The 19,725-nt window shown below is 56.4% G+C and overlaps 1 protein-coding gene across 2 annotated transcripts in view; it reads left to right on the top strand.

The window, feature by feature from the left end:
- SLC37A1 (solute carrier family 37 member 1) overlaps positions 1 to 19,725 on the top strand; it is a 57,574-nt gene that overhangs the window by 21,254 nt on the left and 16,595 nt on the right. The window contains exons 6-12 of one of the 2 annotated variants that reach the window (XM_044250879.1): positions 2,568 to 2,703; positions 3,907 to 3,983; positions 4,929 to 5,095; positions 9,382 to 9,419; positions 11,560 to 11,637; positions 17,129 to 17,260; positions 19,609 to 19,699. In XM_044250879.1, coding sequence (XP_044106814.1) covers positions 2,568 to 2,703; positions 3,907 to 3,983; positions 4,929 to 5,095; positions 9,382 to 9,419; positions 11,560 to 11,637; positions 17,129 to 17,260; positions 19,609 to 19,699 — 719 coding nt within the window. Of the gene's footprint in view, positions 1 to 2,567; positions 2,704 to 3,906; positions 3,984 to 4,928; positions 5,096 to 9,381; positions 9,420 to 11,559; positions 11,671 to 17,128; positions 17,261 to 19,608; positions 19,700 to 19,725 lie in introns of both variants that reach the window. The other variant, XM_044250878.1, reaches the window with a different exon arrangement.

The raw sequence follows: 19,725 nt of genomic DNA, 5'->3' as shown, positions 1-19,725 counted from the left end.
TAGGCTCAAGAGATTATTGTTGTTGTTCAGAGATTTTCAGAGGTTTAAGAATCTTGGGGATCCCTGTAAATGGTTAGCTTCTTTCCTGACCAGTCCCCCCAGAGCCTGGCATCCTCTAGACCTGCCCCCCGCCCCAGCTCAGGGCAGTTGGTGGGTTGCTGGTGCCCAGGTAGGCCGTTCCTGTTGGTGGAGTGGCTGTACCCCCATTTTATCGTATTTACCTAGCGCTGTAGAACTCGTCTGAATGAACGAATGAATAAGGACGGATGCGAAAACCCTCTGGGTGTGACCCACAGCGGAACACAGCCCAGTTGAGGAGAAGGCGGGGGAAGCATTCGGCTTCGTGGGGCGTGAGTTGCAGCCAGGGGGCTGGCCATGTTTCATCCTGAGATCAAATACTGATACCCGAAGATTGCAGTGTTACCGGACACCGATAACCTATATATAAAAAGACCCAAAAGTTCGAATGTGTTTTTCTCGGTTACTAGAAGATAGTATTTACGTGTGCTTCTCAGCTAGGAGTGACTTTGTCCCCTAGGCAACATTTAGCAGGATCTGGAAGCATGGTTGGTTGTCACAACAGGAGAAAGGGGCTTCCTGGCAGCATCTAGTGGGCAGAGAGCGGGGCCGCGAAGCATGCCACAGCACAGGACAGCCCCTCGCCGCAGAGAATGACCCCGCAGCACATCAAGAGTGTTGAGGTGAAGCCTTTAAATAGGTGGTTTTATTGTTGCTTCTTCGCTGGCGAAGGTAATGTGTCATGCACGTCGCTAAGGAGAGTTATTACGGAACTCCATCTAGCGTAGAATCTGGAGTAGACTCGCGACTGTAGCAAGGGCAGCCACTGCTTTGCGTGGCCTTTTAGTGCCATCAGGGCATGTGGCTGGTGAAATGGGCTGTTAGTACGGCAGGTGAATCGTCTGCAGGGGCGCCTGTGTCAGCGCAAGCCTTTCCTAGCGGGTGCGGCGAGGCCTTTAGTCCCCATATGAATCGGATGTGAGACAGAATGGCGTCCGTTCCCTTAGGCCTTTTCTTTAAAAACTTTGGAATAGAGACTAAATTTGGGCTCATTATTGTATAGCAAGACTGAGAACATTTTTCAGCCCTGGCCGATGGCATTAGCTCTATCCTGTGACGTCAAGACAGGACAGCCAGCCCCTCGGGGACACGTTTTCTCTGCGCTGAAGCCAGCAAGTTGAAAAACGTGACTTGCTTAACTCTAGAATGCTCTTGAGCTTATGATGTTTCTACGCAACTTTAAATTTGACCTGGATGTAATTCCTAATTTAAGTAATTATAAATATATATCATAAATATTTATAATTATAAATTATACCTAATTTTAAATTACTTCCTGTAGTCACTTGGTTGGTGCTAGGTAGATGGTCCTCTCTGGGGACTTCAGAAGGAGAGGTGTCCTGCTGTCTTGGTTCTTGAGATGAAGGACAGAATTTTGGAGATCATTCCCTGAGCAGTGTTCCCAGCCGGCCGGTATCATTATATTTCTTGTTTATGTGACTCCGGGATGGCTGCGTGGATGGAAGGGAGATCCATGCTTTTCAGTGACTGCAGGAGGCTCACAATCATTTGATTATTCTGGTGTTTGTCCCCTTCATAAGTGACAGTGACACACCGCTCTACAGTGGCAGTTCTCCCCAGGCCGCCTACTTCCTGAGGCATGAGCTGCTCTGCGGAGAGCAGCCGCCATGGACCAGGCCCTTGGCCCACTTCGATCTCATGGGAGCCATCCCAGACGGCTCTGGAACGGAACTGTCCCGCAAGGCCAGCTCGTTACCGAGTGACGTTGCTGGGACGGGAGCACAGCAGCCCTAGCCCCCCCGTGTCAGCACTCGCGTTAAAGATAACCTGTCTTCAGGCCAGGTCACAGTGGTGGCGGCTGGAGGGCAGCTAATGGCAGAGCCCATCCAGCCCTGTGTGTGGACGCAGGTGACTTAGCGACAGTTTCAGGGCTGAGGGACGTCCGGAGGCGACAGGCGATCCCTTTTCATGACACACGTCTACAGTCTGGACATCACCATTTAAAATACTGTGCACACAATCTGGACGTTGTTTATATAAAAGCAGGACTAACTAGCGGGACAGGCTTTTACTGTTTTGTTTTTTGAAGATCTTATTTACGCGTTCCGGGTGGGGGGCGGGGGAGGGGCAAGCAGACTCCCTGCTAAGCACGGAGCCGATCTCAGGACCCCAAGATCATGACCTGAGCCAAAACTAAGAGTCACTTACCCGACGGAGCCCCCCAGGGGTTCTGGTGGTCTTAACTGGCAGCCATCGTGCACAAGTCACAGTGTTTGAGGTTTACGACTTGACAGTCTGTGGCCCTTCCAGAAATAAAGTCCTAAAAGACGTTGCCGACGGCCAGCCTCTGGTTCATGAGCAGTCTGCTGGACAGTTGTGATGAAGTCTTCCTAGAAACTGTAGCGCGTTCGAGTTCTCAAAGCTCCGAGAACAGCGTGGGAACATCCAGAAAGGTCTCGGCTCCTTCACATCACGGGTGTGTCCGTCTGCTCATTTCTCACGTTCGCTGCTCTGTTTTCCATCCTCAGCGGCATCATAGGGGAGCGCCTGCCCATTCGGCACTACCTCACGTTTGGGATGCTGGCTAGTGGCGCTTTCACCGCCCTCTTCGGGTTAGGCTATTTCTACAACATCCACAGTTTGGGATTCTACGTGGTAACTCAGGTAAGGGCTGGGTCCGTGGCTTCCCAGGGGTCGCGTGTCCGGGACGAATCAGACTGGGCATTTCGGCCTTGGGTCCCCACCCCTGCCACGGGAGAAAGCTGCGGGCCGGGCCAGCTCCGTGTCCTGCCTGCCGGCGGGTCGGCGCTGGCATGGGAAGGACCGCACCCCAACCCGCATCGCGCAGGAAGCCTGTGAGCCCTTCCTCCCTCGCGTGGAAGGCTTTGAGATGTGTCCTGCGGTGCGTTTGACCTCTTGTGTGGGAGAGACGGGAGGTGTGGCTGAGGGAGGAGGAAGGGAGGGCTCTGGGGTTGCAGGCAATCAGCGGGGAGGCAAGGAGAGAACCCCATGGTGCTCTGAGGGGAGGAGAGGCCAGGGCAGGCTCTGCCTTCCTGCAGCCCCTGCTCCGGTGCTCCCCACGGCCCCATGGGTGAGTCCCGACCGCAATGGAAAATGGCTTGTGAAACTGTGGCTCAGCCTCTGAGGCTCTCCACACAGCCTGGGGGTGCGTCCTGTCATCAAAGCAGATTGTATGTAATTTGCTTTTTAAAGTGTTGCCGCAGGACTTGAAAAGTTTGGGTGTTTTAATTACAACAGTGATTCACACTTTATAGTAAAATGGAGAGTTAGAGGGAGGGAGTGAACAGTTCCCCAGAGTCCCAGCTGTTCCTAGAGGGAAGGCAAGCCTGGCTGGCCCCGAGGCCAGACCCACAGTCACTCCGACTCCCTCCCGGAGGGCTGGCCCGCCCAGCGGCAGTGGCAATGGCGGGCAGGGCAGTCGGCTGGACCTGCCTCCCGTCTTGTCCTCGAAGCTCCAGAGACTAAAGCAAACCTGCCGCCCCTCCTGAGCCCCTTGGAGCCTGAGCTCGGAGCACTCTCGAGAAGTGGAGAAATGCTTTTCGCAAGCGCAGGGTCCTGCCTGTGCTCCTTCCAGAGGGTCGGGATACAAGAAGAGCAGCGTGTGGTCGGTGAGCTTCCCTGTGCGGTTACGCTCACGATTACACACACGTGCCGCGTACGCAGTTTAGAACCCATCTGTGGCTCCCGAGGCTCCCATCAGAGAGTGTTTTGCTGCCTTCTTGTGGGAGTCCCCTCTGCGCTCCCAGACTTGCCAGGAACAGGGCGGAGTGAGCTTTCGTGAGCCGGGCCTGAAGACGGGGCGCCCCCTCTTCGGCGGGCGGTGAGCCCCCTTTCCCTCTGCTGCAGATCGTCAACGGACTGGTGCAGACCACCGGCTGGCCCAGCGTCGTCACCTGCCTCAGCAACTGGTTTGGGAAGGGAAGGTGAGCAAAGGCAGCCCTGCTTCCAGCGGCATTTATTCTTTGAGAGTCTGATGAAAACCAGACCACCTTCTTTCTAGTTATTCTTGACATTTACTGCAGGAAAAGCCACTTTTACTAGTGCTCTCTATGAAGGAAGGCGACTGAACCCTCTGGGACTTGGGGTGCTGGATTCAGGAGGGCCTTCCTCCCAGGAGACACGCCCACCTTCCACACACACACACACACACACACACACCCCTGCCCCATTCCGTGTCATGGTTGTGGCGAGTCTGTTCTGCGCAGCTGGTCCCCTGCGAGCCTCGGAGAAACATGGAGCTTGGGGTCCTGCCCCACATCTTCTGAAGCAGAAGCTCCATCTTCCCAAGACTCAGAGGCACATGGCAGTGTGGCAGGGTCCTGAGCGGGTCACCCAGCGCCCAGCGGCAGAGCCGCACTGAGCCTCTGGTGACAGACTGCAGTCCGGATGACACGGTGATATCCGTGTGACGCACAGCATGGCGGTGCCCAAGGTTAGAAATGCCTGAAGCCACTAACCACAGCAGGGAAAGCAGAACGAGAGCCCGGCCCCGCAAGCTTTGTTAGGATTCCCCACTTGGCTCCTCCGGTGGGCTCTGTGAATGGCGGATTTCTCAAACAACTGTATTTAGATTACAAAGGCACAGATTTCATTCTGGGCCCTTCCAAGAACTCAGGCAGAGGCTTCTTTCGCTCTCTCTAAGTGTAGACTCACTAAGCCCTAGAGAGGCGTGTGATGATTCCTCTGGAGGTCCGGTGAGAACACTGCTCTGTGCGCGTCTCCTGTGTCCGTCCGTCTGCCTGGCGGCAGTGGCGTCTGTCGTCCTGCTCATTTCCGTGGGGCCCCTAACACGTCCTGGGCATCATCTGTCCTGCACCTGCTGGCGCATAGCGACTTCTCAGGGTCATTTGTGTTCCGTTGTGTTGCAGGCGGGGTTTGATTATGGGGGTCTGGAATTCGCACACCTCCGTGGGCAACATCTTGGGATCCTTGATCGCTGGCTACTGGGTGTCCACGTGCTGGGGCCTGTCCTTCATCGTCCCCGGGGCCATCGTGGCCGCCATGGGCATCGTGTGTTTTCTCTTTCTCATCGAGCGTAAGTACACACGGCCTTGGCGGTGTTGTCCCAGTGGGGGCCTTTGGGGGGCCAGGTGTTAAGGGAAAGGCCCACGGTGGCCCTGGCTCTCCCCTGGCCGGGTGGACTTCCCCCTTCGGGTATAGATTTCTCCCGTGAGCGCTTTCTCTCTGGCTCTTGCTGCATTTCCTGTTGTCTCCTGGTTTCTGGAGCAAGCGACGTGGCAGTTCCTCTCCTGCCCGCCCCCAGCATCGGGCACGCGTGGTTCGCCTGGTGCCGGGAGTCCTGTACGTGAGATCTGCCACGTCGCTCACCCCGAGGGCCACAGCGCCCAGCACCTGCTCAGCCGTCTTGTTGCCGCAGACGGGCATCTCCCCAGCTCGTCTGCCTTCTGATAGGGTAATTTCATGAAATCACTGCGTGACTGCAGACCCTGTATCCTAGTCAGGTGAAGAGTGTTCTGCCAGAAAATCAAATTCTTTGTTCCCTTCTAGGCTCAGTGCCAGACTTCTGATTGAATTGGGTTTGAAATTAATTTTCAAAACGGGAATCTGTTTTGAAAGGACAAGGACTCCTGGCCATTAGTCCAGTGATAGGAAAGCCGCTTCAGCCGTTCCAGGCCAGGGCGTCTGGTCCCCCAGGCTCTTCTTGGAGCTGGATTGGGCATTTGCTGCTTCGATTTGCCTTAAAGCAAAATAAAATCATAGGCACTAGATGGCGGTTAATCCCAGGTAGGTGTGCTCAGGGGCTCGGTGCTGCCACCCATGCGGGCGTCAGCTTCGGCTCTGCATTCAGAGCTGCCCAGTTCATCCAGGACGTTAAGGCGTGTTTTACTCAGCTTCTCGCTTCTCTTTTCTCATTGCTTGCCAGTGTCGCCAACCTGTGGCATTTAACTGGAGTGAGTGTCACTGAGTTCCGGGAAAGGTCCCCTGTGTCACCTGTCCTCCAGGCTGTCCCGCTAGCACGCGGAGCTCTGTCACGGGGCGTTTCAGCCTGTTCCTCAGGCAGTAGTCACCCGGAGAACAACACGAGTCCTCTCGGCTGGTGCACAGGGGCCCCTGGGTGTGTCCTGCCTGAGGTCAAGAGTCCACGGTCCCTTTTCTTCTCTTCCTCAGCCAATGAAGGGTTGGTTCCGGGGGCAAGAGGAAGTGCACTGAGGAATGGGGTGTGTGGTCAGAGACGGGAACAGCCGCTGGCCGGCCCGGATCTTAGTGCCCGAACCCGTTCAGCCCAGTTCTCCTGGGCAGGGCCTCGTGCCCTGCTCTGGGCAGGGATCCCAAGAACAAGGAAGCTGTGGTTTGTCTTTTGTTATAAAACGAGAGCCTTCTTCCCACCTGGCCCTCCTGTGGCTTCTAAGGGGGCGGGACAGGGCGGAGAGGGTCCACACGGGGCTCTCCTGGTGCCGCCTTCCCCCCACTTCTTGCTGGGGCCTCCCATTCCATCCAGGGACTGACCTACGGCCCCTGTCCTATTCCTGTGGTGACCGTGGATCCCTGCTTCTCCACCCTGGCCCACTGGGGGACAGAAGTGCAATCCCTCAGCTTCCCCAGGCCTACCAAACCTTGAGGCCAGGGGACCGTGCCTGCCAGACTGTCCCGGGAGGCTTGCTGTTACTGGGGTAATAGGCACACACTTTGCTGTTACTTGGCCGGGGTGGGGGACAGGCACACACCTTGCTGTTACTGGGGGCGGGGGGCAGACGCACACTTTGCTGTTACTTGTGGGGGGATGGGCGCACACCTTACAGACCTAGGCTTGCGTCTCCTGCTCCTCCGGTCCTCCGTGACCTGCAGGGTAGGCGGGGCGCTGACCCTGGTGGGAGACTCGGGGCTCCACGGGCAGGGTGAGTGTGGTGGGACTGAGGCCTGGACTCAGAATCTTACCCCCACCGCCCTCCTGTCCCCTCAACACATTCTCGTGGTCGGGGATGGATTCGTGCCGAGAGTGTCTACCTTCAGCCCTTAGTAGTACGTTCGCTGCAGGTGACACGAGATGTCAGGTGAGCCCCTGTTCCTCCCTCCTTCCCGGACTCCCCACCCCTGACCTCCTCCTCCCCAACGTTCCATGGTCCGGAGCATGTTTCTCACTGCACTGGGTCCCCCCAGAGCCCGGGGCCACCCGATGTCTCTCCGTCCCCTGGTGCCTGCTCTCCCCCACATCACCCGGCTGTTCTCCCCAGGATTGGTCGTCCCCGTCCCCGTCCCCCCGCCCTTGGCCACCTGCTCTCCGCCCCTGGCTTCTGCTGGGGCTGCTCCCCAGCGCCCGGCTCCCGTGGCTCACGGACACCTGACCCTGGCACTTGTCCGCCCTCCCACCAGATGTCTCCCTGCTGTCTTCCTGTGTGCTCCCTCCGGGTGCTGGCACCTACCTACCCTCCTGTAGTAAAATCCGAGGTTTACTTTGGTAGTTGTACTGGAGATGAGACACCTTTCAGACTCCCCAAGTAACTAGTGGGCACGTGCCCTGTGGCCTTCTTCCTCGTCATCAGGAGGACATTCTCGGGGGAGAGGCGGCCACCATGTAGCAGGAATTTTGCTGTGTCCCAGGCGCAGGGCCAGGCTTAGGGCAGATATTATTTGGCAGATTTCCAGGGAAAAGTCTTGAGGCTCAGGGGCTGTAGGTGACCTGTCCAAGGTCACACACTAAGCGGTGAAGTTGGGCTTAGCGGGTACCTGCTCGCCCATTCAGACTTTCTCCCTCGGTCCCTGGGATGTGTTCTTACAGACTCAATTTTAAAAAAAATATTTTTTCATTTAGACGATAATTAAAAAAAAAAACTTTGTGTCTTAAAAACACTGCCTTTTCTTGTGGAGACAATACATGTTTGAAAGACATTTTCCTGCAGTGAGCTATGTAGGTGCGTCTGAAGTCTGTTTCTCAAACGTGGGTTCCCTAGAACCCCGGGAGTTGAACATTCTTCTCGGGAACCACGGGAACTCTTTCCGTAAAAGGAAGTAGCACACATCCGGGTCTCCTCGGCCAGCGTCATTCCACTGCGTGAGCCTCCCCTGCTGATTAAGTGGGCGACTGGCCATTTCTTGCAGGACACGCACTGGCCCACCGTAGTCCCGCTTCCCTCCCTCGCCGTGCATATGCCACGGTCCCCCTCCTCCTCGCCTTCCCTCCTGCCCTCCTTTCTCTGCAGGCCCGAGCGTCCATGGGAGAAGAGGTGGACGCACCCCGGGCGTTCCAGGCCCTTCTCTTCCCTGCCCCTGATGAGGCCCCCCGACGGGAGCCACGACGAGGTCCCCCGCGCCCATCACTGTGGCGTGCGCACCAGACGGCACCTCTCAGCGGGGGGACCTCATCACCGCAGTACGGCCCCTGACCCCCAAGTAGGACCCTCCGCTCGGACATCACACTGTCTGGGGAAGTGCCCTTCCCCACCACACACCCACCGACTCCCTGCAGCCGTGGTCTGGAGGGGCTTCTCTGCACAGGGACTTCCCTCTGGAGGTGGCCGGCCTCACTGTAGGAGGCATCTCTGTAGGCTTCTGACTTCACCTCGTACTGGGACCCCGGGCACCCATGCACGAGAGTCTGAGCACAGAGACCCCGGTGTGTAGGGTCAGAACGCCCGGCTCCTCCTCCCCGCTCGGGCCCCAGCCAGGCCCCAGCCAGGCTGGTGGAGTTCCAGAGAAGCTGTTTTACCAAAAGCTACAAAAAGACCCGGATTCTGGGCTGGGGGAGGGGCAGGGCTGTTGGAGGCCGCCGCCTGGTTTCTGAAGAAGGGCGTCTGCTTCCCCGGGCTCCTCGTGGCCATAGGTCTGGCTGTCGGTTCTGTGAATTCGCATGTGTCCTTCCTTCTTTGCATTTAGGTAAAAGGCGTTCCGTTCTGTATCAAGATAGCTGTTTTGTTTTGTTCCCACTAATTTGTGTTTGTAATTAATCCCGTAACGTGGAACAGCCCATCACGCATGGTACAGGCACCCACTGTGCACGTCTTCACGGTTCCTCCCGATCCTTGTCCTTTGGGCTATTTTCCGCAGCTTGTCACTGTGCTACACACATGCTCTGCTTGTTTTCACTTGTCCCGTGTGAAATCTTTCCCGTAGTACAAAGCCATTTTCACACGCGCGACGGTTTGCCTTTGCCAAAGCTCCCCCACCCCACCCTGCGTGTGTCACGGGGACAGAAGGACAGGGGTGCGGGCGGGATACAGGCGGGCTGCTGGCGCGGGCCTTGTCCTTTTCTTCAACTGCTCCTCATTTGGTCAAGTCTCAGGTGGGGTCTTGCTCTGGTGTGATTTCTTGGGTGGTGGGAACGCCCAGCCCTGGGTTCACTGCTGTTCCTGTTTGGTCTTGCAGATCCGAAGGACATCGCCTGCTTCTCGTCCCTGGCGGTGGTAAGGACCCTCTTCACTACCTTTTTTTTTTTTTCTTTCTTTAGGATTTTCTTTATTAGAGAGCAAGAAAGAGAGCACAGCAGGGGGAGAAGCAGACTCCCCGCTGAGCAGGGAGACCAGTGCAGGGCTCCATCCCAGGACCCTGGGATCATGACCTGAGCTGAAGGCAGAGTCTTACGGCTGAGCCCCCCAGGAGATACGCTTTTCCCCTCCCTCATGCAGTGCTCTTTCTTGGGCTTCCAGACCCCATGCCCCACCACCCTAGCTGGCCCCGCACAGAGGGCTTTGCTGGCTCCTCTCCTCTGCCAGACCCCCAGAGGCACAAGCCCCCATCTGTGCCCTCCCCGCCAGGGATCTGCACAGGCCCTGGTGGTCAGCGACTCCCCCCAAGCAGGGCCATCCCCTGAGCTCCACAGTCACATGGGCCCCTGCCCCCTGCCATCCCTGCAGGGGCCTCTGGGGGGCTCAGATGGGCCACAGCTAGGGTCATCGCCCCACTTCACCCCATGAGCTTGCTGGGCTCCACATTCCCTGTCTCGGTCAGGAAAGCCCTGTCCTCCCGTGGCACTGGCATCTCTCCTCGGGCTCCGAAAGTAATACCCCTTTGCTCCTGCAAAAGCCGTGCTTCACACGTCACCTGGGAAGATTTTTTTTTTTTTTAAGATTTCATTTATTTAAAAAAAAAAGATCTTATTTATTTACTTGACAGAGGTCACAGGTAGGCAGAGAGGCAGGCGGGGGGGGGGGGGAAGCAGGCTCCCTGCTGAGCACAGAGCCTGATGCGGGGCTCGATCCCAGGACCCTGAGGCCATGAGACCATGAGACCGTGACCTGAGCCAAGAGGCTTTAACCCACTGAGCCACCCAGGCGCCCCGAACTGGGAAGATTTCTTTGCAGCAGGAGTCCGAGCGGGTTGCTGACTTAGGACAGCCCCCCGTGGCTCCCCGTTTGCTCACCACCAGTCCCTCCCGGTGGCAGCCCCAGGACAGGGTCTCCTCTTGGTCTCTGCCATATGCCAGGGCCAGGGGAGCAGATGGCCAGAGAGTCCTGCTTCTGCCCATTTGTCAATACGTTGAGCTTTTGAGCACAGTTAACTTGAAAAGAAGGGTTCTGGTACCTTCCTAAGCAGATATAAAAACTCAGTTTTGAAAGTCACTGCCTTCGAACAACAGGCGATATTTTATAACATTTTAAAAGCCATTTTCCTTCCATGAGCATGGATTTCAGAGTTTACAGGGATCCGGGTTTCGTTGTGCTGAGAATTAACCCTTACAGCTGGCCCAGCAGCTCCAGTCCGAGGTGCCCAGCCAAGGGAGGGGCCACATGCATCTCCTGCACGCACTGACCCTGCCTTCTGAACCGTCTACTGACCTAGGGGGACCTTGGTTCCTCTCTCACTAGAGGAGAATGTCGCCCAGTATTGTTTCTACAGGCTTTTCCTTTCAAGGTTGTTTAAAAACATCAAAGCCAGGGCACCTGGGTGGCTCAGTGGGTTAAGCCTCTGCCTTCGGCTCAGGTCATGATCTCAGGGTCCTGGGATCGAGTCCCACATCGGGCTCTCTGTTCTGCGGGGAGCCTGCTTCCCCCTCTCTCTCTGCCTGCCTTTCTGCCTGCTTGTGATCTCCGTCTGTCGAATAAATAAATAAAATCTTAAAAAACAAAACATCAAAGCCGTGAGGGAAAGTGAAGTTGACACAGTCAGCACCAAGACGTGTCCTCATAGCCCGGTCCTCGGTCATTGTTCCCGAGAGGATCCTCTTCTCCCTTTCTTTTATCTGAGGGTCTAGAGCCCCCAGTTAGGCCTTTGTTTTGTTTTATTTGTTTATTTGAGGGAGATTGAGAACAGGAGCACGAGGCTAGAGGGAGAGGGTGAGAGAGAGTCCCTCCCCCAGACACCCAGCACGGAGCCCAACGCAGAACTGGATCCCAGGCCCCCCAGCTCGTGACCTGAGAGTTGGTCCCTCAATCGATTGAGCCCCCCTGGCCCCCCAGCCCTGTGTTTTATTTTAATCCTGCGTCTTACTGCCCCTTGGCAGCTGTTTTGAGAGGCTCGTGCGGAGCGCCCTTCCTGCCCTGCGGTCAGGTGCGGCGTCTGGCTGTTGCGTCCGTAATTGCTAAGCGTGCTTTTCTGTCCCCGCAGCCGAAGGGCTGTGAGAACGGCACGCACAGGTTCCGACTGCAGAAGCAGATCTTCACGGAGGACAAGAACAAGCCCCTGGTGAGTCGGACCAGCCTCCGCTGCTTCGCAGAGGTCAGAGCCCAGCCGCGGTGACAAACTTAGGTCTCGTATTTCTCCTGTAAGACCCGCGTTTGCCTTGTGCGGTTTCTTTGGGTGGCTGGCTGGACTTGAAGTCCGTCATCCGCCTGAAAGCAGCGCACTTGGTCCACGACCGTGGGCAGCGTTCAGTGTCCCAGGCACGACCTAGGTCAGGCCGCGCCTGGAGTCTCAGCCACAGGGTCCCCCCGTCCTGTGGACCCCCATTCTGGGGGGGCGGTGTGGGGTACAGACGGGAAGCCAGCAGGTTCCCGCAGCAGCTAAATGCCAGTCACGAAGCCCGGGGAGTGGGGCGCGAGCAAGCCCTGGTTCCGGCCCAGTCTTGGGAGCCGTCCCTAAGCAGGGGGCATGGACAGCAGGGCACGTGGACAGCGCTTTGAAGGAGGAGGGGTGGGTCTGCACCGACCTGGGCCAGAGGGGTTCAGGAGCTGGACAGGGAGGCCTGGGAATGGGACGTGGGCCCAAGAGGTAATGAAGAGAGTCCTCTCCCAGGCCTCCGCCCTGACTCTCCCATGTTCCAGAAGGGGAAACTGAGGCAGAGTGCTCAGGGACCTGCCCGGTCCTGCTCAGAAAGGAGGCCTGGAGGCAGCGCGGCGGGCCCCTTGGCTTTCAGGGTCCTTCCAACCAGGCCTTCCTGGGGCTCTGCCGCACGGCCCCGAGCCACAGGGACACTCAGACTCAGTTTTACGCACTGAAATTACAAGCTCTTTTCTTTTTAAATCAAACACCTTAAAGGATAAATGTACCAAATGGGCTTCTTAATTTTTTTTCTTTACTGCCTACAGAAACTTATTTGTGGTGGTTGAAATAACGGGAAAGGGAAAAATGATGTCTTATACCTCTTGGTTCTTAGAATTTAGGGAAATTCAACTGCAGTGCTCTAATCGCTCTACTCAATGCTCAGTGTGCATTTTAAAAAGTTGGGTGTCTTAATTTGGGCTGTTGTAACATAGACTGTGCGACGTAAACAACACACATGTCCTTCTGGAGGCAGGAGGTCCCAGATCTAGGCATGGGCGGGTCTGGGGTCTGGCAAGGCCCACTTCCCGGCCGGCCGCCTTCTCCGGGATGCTCGAGAGAGCCGGAGGGACACAAACTCTGGGGGCCTCTTACAAGGCACGGACCCTGTCCTGAGGGCTCTGCCCACCACAGTGGGGCTCAGGGTTCCACTCAGGAGCTTCGGAGGGACACAAGTACCGGGTCCACGGCGTCAGGTGTTCATCGATGTCTGACGGCTGTAAGTCCTGCTTGTTACTGAAGACTAACTTCTCCGTGAGGCGAGCCCCCAGGCCCCGTGTTGGGGTGCTGTAATGACCAGTAAAGCCGGACGCATCTTCCGGTGTCACTTCCCTCTTCCCTTTCCTGCTTCTGCTGCCAAAGCCTGTTGACTAACGTGTCACCGAGGGGCCCGGGCAGGCCTTGTTTCTCCGGGTCTGGCTATACCACGGGCCGACCCTGTCGTGCCCACGACCACACAGATTTTGGTCCCTTGTCTCTTACATGGCAGGAAGGGCTAAGGCGCTGGAGGGGGCTGGACCCCATGAGGGTCACCAGCCAGGATGCCCCCCAAGCTTGACTGGACACCCTGGTGTCCCCTTTCCCAGAATGCCCCGGCTCAGATCCCCTGGGCTCGGAGGTACGTGTCACCCACCCCTCATCACCGCCGTCTGTGCCCAGCAGGACGCTGACTGCCTTCCTGGCGGCTTGTGTGAGGAAAGGGGCCAGTGCGGAAGCAAGGACGAGCGAAGAGGAAGGGGCTCCACATCACGGAGCCAGGAGGACCCTCTTCCATCCTTCGGGTCTTTACGATTGCCTCGTGGTGGTCAAGATTTGCCACCTTGTAGTCACGTGTCATTGCCCAGCCTTGGCTTCTCTGAGGAGCCTTCTGATGGGCTGTGGCTCTGCAGACACTTCCGAGCGTCGAGTGGGTGTCTCAGTGCTAAAGGTGCCTTCCACGTGCCACGCCAGTGGGAGCCACGAGTCTGGGGGATGCCCTCCCGGCACAGTGTGGCTGCGGGCCCCTCCGGGCACGGCGTGGGCTTCTCACGTGAACATCAGCGTGTTATTACACGCTTCTCCTCCCCCCGCTGTGTGCATGTCTCCGTTTGTGTCTGTTTTAATCTCAGGGAGCCCCGTTGCTCTCTAATTCCGAAGTCTAGGAGTGGGGCCCCCTGGCTGAAGAGGCCCCGCCCTCTGCCGAGGGCACCACAGGTGCCATGAGACCCTGCAGGGCCCTTGGTGTCCTGGTCGGCCCAGGGGGTCTCTGGCTCTGTAAAGAGGCAACTCTGCGCCCCTGGTTTAGTTTGGAAAACCCACTGTGACTTCCCAGTTCCCCTCTGCGCCCTCCAGACATGCAGAGGACCAGAATTTGGTAGTGGGGGCCTTTCCAGCAAAGGCCGAGCTTGCTTAGATAAAGACCAGAAGTGCTGGATCTGGATCTGGCTTTCTGCCAGCCCGGCGAGTGGCCCAGAAATGCTTTCCAGAATCGGGAAGGGGCAGGTGGGTCTCAGCGTGCAGTGCCTGCTCCAGGCTAGAGGCGCTCTTCTGTTAGCTGGGCAGGAGCTCTTCACTGTCTGTCCTCCGTGTGTCCGGTTGCATGCCGTCCCCTGGAGAGCCTGCTTAGTGTTCACGAGCACCTGTCCTAGCCTGAAACCACAGAAACCCCAGAGGAGAGCGCCGGCGGTAGCATCTCTGCCATCGGTCCTGGAAGCGTCTTTCTAGATACGTCTCCTGAGGCAAGGGAAATAAAACCAGAAATCAAGTGTTGGGATCTCTCAAAGTAAGCTTCTGCACAGTGAAGGAAACAACCAAACAAACAGGAGAAGAGACTCGCAAATGACAAATCTGATAAAGGGTGAGTCTGTAAAACCCGTGAAGAACTTAGCTCAACACCACTAAACATACAGTCCTATCGAGAACAGGCAGAAGACATGAACGGACATTTCTCCAAAGAAGACACCCACGTGGCCAATAGACACACTCGTCATCAGGGAAATGCAAATCCAGACCACCTGAGAGCCCACCTCACACCCGCCAGGATGACGCAAATCGACAACACGAGAAACGACAGGTGCTGGCGAGGAAGGGGAGCCTCGCGCGCCGCTGCCGGGAATGCGGGCTGGCGCGGGCTGGCGCGGCCACTCTGGGAAACTGTGTGGAGGGTCCTCAGAGAGTTAAACATTGAACGACCCTGGGACCCAGCCAGCGCGCTTCTAGGTATTTACCCCAAAAATACGAAAACACTAATTCAAAGGTTACAGGCCGCCCGTGTTTACAGCAGCTTTATCTACGGTAGCCAAGATGCGGAAGCAGCCAAGTGTCCACTGACTGATGGATGGGGAAGGGAGAAGTAAGGGGTGTGTGTGTGTGTGTGTGCGCGCATGTGCGCGCATGTGTGTAGGAATATTACTCGGCCATAAAAAGAATGACATTTCCCTGTTTACCTCAACATGGATGGAGCTAGAGGGTATTATGCTGAGCAAAATAGAGAAAGACAAATACCGTATGATCTCACTCCTGTGGAATTAGAAGAGCAAAGGGGAGGAAAAGACAAACCAGGAAACAGATTCTTAACTCCAGAGAACACACGGATGGGCCCCAGAGGGGAGGGCGACCGGGCCATGGAGGAAGAGGGTGGGGATGAAGGAGCCCCTGTGGTGGTGAGCACCGGGGTCGCGTGGCGGTGACGAACTACTGTGTTGTACACCGGAAACTGTAGGCAACTATACGGGAATTAACATTAAAAAGTACCTTATTGAAATAGTATCGCAACTGTTGATAGCTACACGTGGGTACCAATTGGACTGGAAGTAATGAATCTGAAAGTGGTTTTTCCTGTGATTGGTCTGGAAGTTTTTTTCCTGTAGTTCATACATGTCCTAATTTAGACTCTTCATTCATTTGCACGTTTGCTAGAATAACATCTTTTATTCAGCGAAGCAATCTAGTAAGATTTGTAGAATCTCATGGGTGTGGGGACAGTACTCATGAAGCCGATGAAAGCACACGTTGTTGACGGGTTTCTGTTGGATCATGATTCATTCCTTACAATTCTTCAAAACAAAACGAAACCTGTCCTGCAATTTCAGCCTTGACCGCACACCAGACTGACCTGGAGCCTGTCCCCCGAGAGGGCTATGACCGGCCCAGGGTGTGACCGGAGCGCCAGGCCCCCTCCCAGCCCCTGAGGTAGCCGTGTTTCACTGTGATTCACAACCGTCGGTTTGGTCTCCTGAGCGGAACCGCTAACAGCGGCATTCTAGAGAGAGAAGTTTCTTTACTGCAGACTCCGATCCTAGTTCTCTGTTTCCGTGTGCTGGTACGGAGTTGTCGTTAGGAGAATGGGCTGTCCCACTGGGGCTTGTCATCCTCACCCAGAAACACCCGCTCATATGCTTAAATGTGAGTGTGTCCCCATCACCGGGCGGCGTCGTGGTCGGACGCCCGCTTCTCGGTGTTGGGGACTTTGGGTCACCTTCTTTCCAGTATGCCAATTTCTGCTCTTCCGTGGAAGGAAAGTGTAAATATCGCAAGAGGACCATGACAAGGCATTATCTCTTTCTTCTTTCCTAATTTAAGTACCACTTGAAACTTACCTAGGTTGTAGTGAGATAAATACAGTAAAACTGTTTGACTTTGTGGAAAGCGTGAGATGCACAGAAACATTTCTTTGTAAGTCTTGGACCTTTACGAAGAACATCTTTAGATCCTCCCAGCTCTGACTTGACCCCCAGCCCCTAACTGGGGAGCGCCGTTCTTTAATGAAGGCAAACTTTGCCTTCCAGGACTGTCCAGGATTGGAACTCACAGAATATTGAAAGTGCTTTACGAATTGTAAAACGGTGTTATTTCTGGTCACAGGTGTCCTTTGTGAACTCCTTAGTAAATACAGGGTCATGTAAAGAATTTATTGACCTTTCCCCTTATTCTGTCATTCCGTGATAACCGTTGTCAGTTTGGAATTCAGCTGCTTTTCTCCCCTATAATTAGATAGATCCCTCTAGTTACCTAGACACGTAATAGGCATATACTGAATGTTTTTTAAGATCATAATGAAAAATGAAGTTTTGACTTTTATTATTTAATGGGATATAAATGTTAAAATCTCACCAGCTTTTTCCTTCCTTCCTTCCGTCCTTCCCAACCGTAAAGAGATGTGTCCTTTACATGGACGCCCTTGACCAACGTTCAGTTTATGGTGTTTTCCCAACTTTCAAATGGTCTTTCACAAATAGAGTCCTGCATTGCTGGGTGCAAGGATTTTGCGTGCTTTTAGACACACGGGCGCTCGGGACCGTAAGGCAAAGACGCAGCCCCGCGGGCCCCACGACCTAGCGGAACAGCGTCCTGCTCGGGACTGGCCTCGCTCAGCCAGGTGCATGCCCTGCTGACAGCTTTCCTTCTCTCTCTCCTTCCCGATGGGATTCGCCTCCAGGACCCCGAGCTGCAGTGCTTGCTGCCGTCCGACGGGAAGCACCCCGTCCATCAGAGCCACGTCGTGGTCCTCCCAGCCGACGGCGGGGGCAGCATGGCCGCCATCAGCTTCACCGGGGCCTTGAGGATCCCGGTGAGTACAGCGCCCGGGAGGCGTTTCAGGAAGGGGCACTTGTGCCTACGGTTGACGATCAAGCTTAGCAACAAAAATCCGTGGTCACAAAACCCGTGAGCTCTCGGGCATCAACCCGAGGTTGCCAGCAGGCAGTCAGGGGCTGAGTGAGGCCGCAGTGTTTGCCTCACACTGAGCTTTCAGTTTTTCAAAATCATTGCCTCCGTGTAGAAGTCCACCCGTTTCACAAACAGGGCTTCCCCTCTCCACTTGGGAAGCCAGTAGGTCTGGCTCCAGCAAGCCCCTCGTCCCGTGGCCCAGCCCCTCGCCAGTGCTCCCCTCCTGGCCCATGAAGAGCCTGAGTGTCTAGCCCTGGGGGGGGGGCACGTCCCCGAGTCCTGCTGTGGGGGTGTGGGTGAGCCCACTCCATTTTCCTTACCCTTTAAAGTGCTTTTAAAAAGGAGACCAAAAAAAAAAAGGAGACCAAAGCTGGTGCGTGGCAGCCACACGTGCTAAGGGAAGAAATAAGGGAGGGGGGTGCAGAGCCAAGGGAAGAGACAGAAGCCCCCGGACACATGCGCCGATGGTGCTGGGACTCTGCTCTCGTCCGTCTTTTAAAGATCAGGTGCTGGTCCTGGTGAGGCCGGCTCCAGGCCGGTGTGTGGTCAGGGCGTGAAGGGGGTCCAGGGAGAGGCTTTTCCGTCCAGGGCGTGGAGCTGTGGTGAGATTTCTTGTTGCTTTGGGTTTTTCTTGTCTGAAATCCATGGGCTCCTTCAGCAGAGCATGTGGGGGACCCACAAAGGACACGTGGAAACTGTGTTCTAACATGGTGAGCCACAGCAGGCGATGAAGGCAGAGCCCAGGGCAGAAGCATGCAGAGCGGGAGATCACGAGCACTGCCCAGGTCAGAGAGGATGTCCAGACCCGTGCGGTGGCCAGGCCTGTGAACCGCGCCTAGAAACATCTGGACTCCCGCCCCAGGGTGTGACAGGCAGAGGAGTTCCTGCAGATCTCACACATAGACGAGACAGCCTCGCCAGCGCGGCCCTCGGCGAGGAAGGGCTGAGGGAGCACAAGCCCAGAGGCCCCTCAGCGACCGGGTGAGGCAGGAAGCATAAACGGTGCGTTCAGAGAACGTGTGCTTGAGAACAGAAAGTCCTGGCAGCACCAGGCGACGCTGGGCAGCTGGCCAGCGGGCAGCGTGGAAGGCCAGGCCGGGGCTCCCACAGCCACTGAGAATGTGGCTCGGCTGCTTCTAAATAGAAAGTCGCCTTTCGCATGTGATGGTTAGTAACAACTAGTAACTCGCCCAGCGGGGCCTTCCTGTGCGGCTGCTCGGCCGGGGTCAGGGCAGAAGGAGGCACTGTGGTCCGCTCCGGCCAGACGTGCTGGGTGTCCCAGGCAAGTGTGTCACCCACGCTGAGCCTCCGTCTCCTCGTCTGCAACGGGGCTCAGGGCCTGGCGTTATACTTAATGTTCCGAGGATTAAACGAAGTCACTCAGGGCAGTACTGAGGCCACACAGGGCATGTGGTTCACGCCATCAGCCCCGCACGCATCCTCAGACGGGGCTTGCCACTGCAAAGCACAAACTCAGGTAATTTCACAATCACAGAGACTGAGATCCGTGTTCTCTGCCTGGTTTGGTCCCTGTGCGCACACAACGTGACACTAGTCACCCAGTGTCTCACCCAGACCTCCCGGAGACGTCTGGAGCGCGTGTCGCGATGCCACGCCTTCCCAAGAGTAGAGCTCAAGCCGAGCACAGACAGGACTGTCACAGCAGCCGTCAGACTGTGGGCCCCGGGGTCCTCGTCCAGACCACATTTCTCTTCCCAGTGTCTTCCCCGAGCCCTCGCGTCGCCGGGTGCAGGTGCCGGCAGGCATGCGCGCTGTGACCGGTGGGAAGCCCTGTCCTGTGTGTGTCGGCCGCTGCGTCGTTTGCAGGGGTTTCCAGCAAAAGGGAGGGCACCGCGTGCACCGTGTCGAGGCGGCCCTTCCAGGCAGGCTCTTGGAGACTCCTCCAACAGCTGAGTTTCCAGAGCGATGTGGTGTAGGAATCAGGTCAACACGCGCTTTCATGGACTCTGATCTGACGTCAAGAAATTGGGTCTCCATCTGCAAAGACAGGTGGCCAGAATGGCCATGGGCGGGTCCTCCACCCCACAGCCCCGGCCGCCGCCACCCCAGTCCTCGGGCAGGACCCAGTCCCGAGGATGCCGGCTCCCCTCTCCCGGCAGCGTCGGCAGGTGCCCCACCAGGCAGAGATGGCGGCTGTTTTTACAGGAATGAAGGAACTAGAATTGTGTTGCTTGTTTCCACAAACCTGCTGTGCGCGCGCGGGGTGAAGACCGGCTCTCTCCGTTTCAGGGTGTGATCGAGTTCTCTCTGTGCTTGCTGTTCGCGAAGCTGGTCAGCTATACGTTCCTCTTCTGGCTTCCTCTGTACATCACAAACGTGGGTGAGTATCTGCTACTGGAGACACCG

The sequence above is a fragment of the Neovison vison genome, chromosome 6 (assembly GCF_020171115.1).
Source record: "Neovison vison isolate M4711 chromosome 6, ASM_NN_V1, whole genome shotgun sequence".
NCBI lineage: Eukaryota > Metazoa > Chordata > Mammalia > Carnivora > Mustelidae > Neogale > Neogale vison.
The sequence above is the reverse complement of the archived record's forward strand: the minus strand, read 5'-3'. Positions and strand labels throughout refer to the sequence as shown.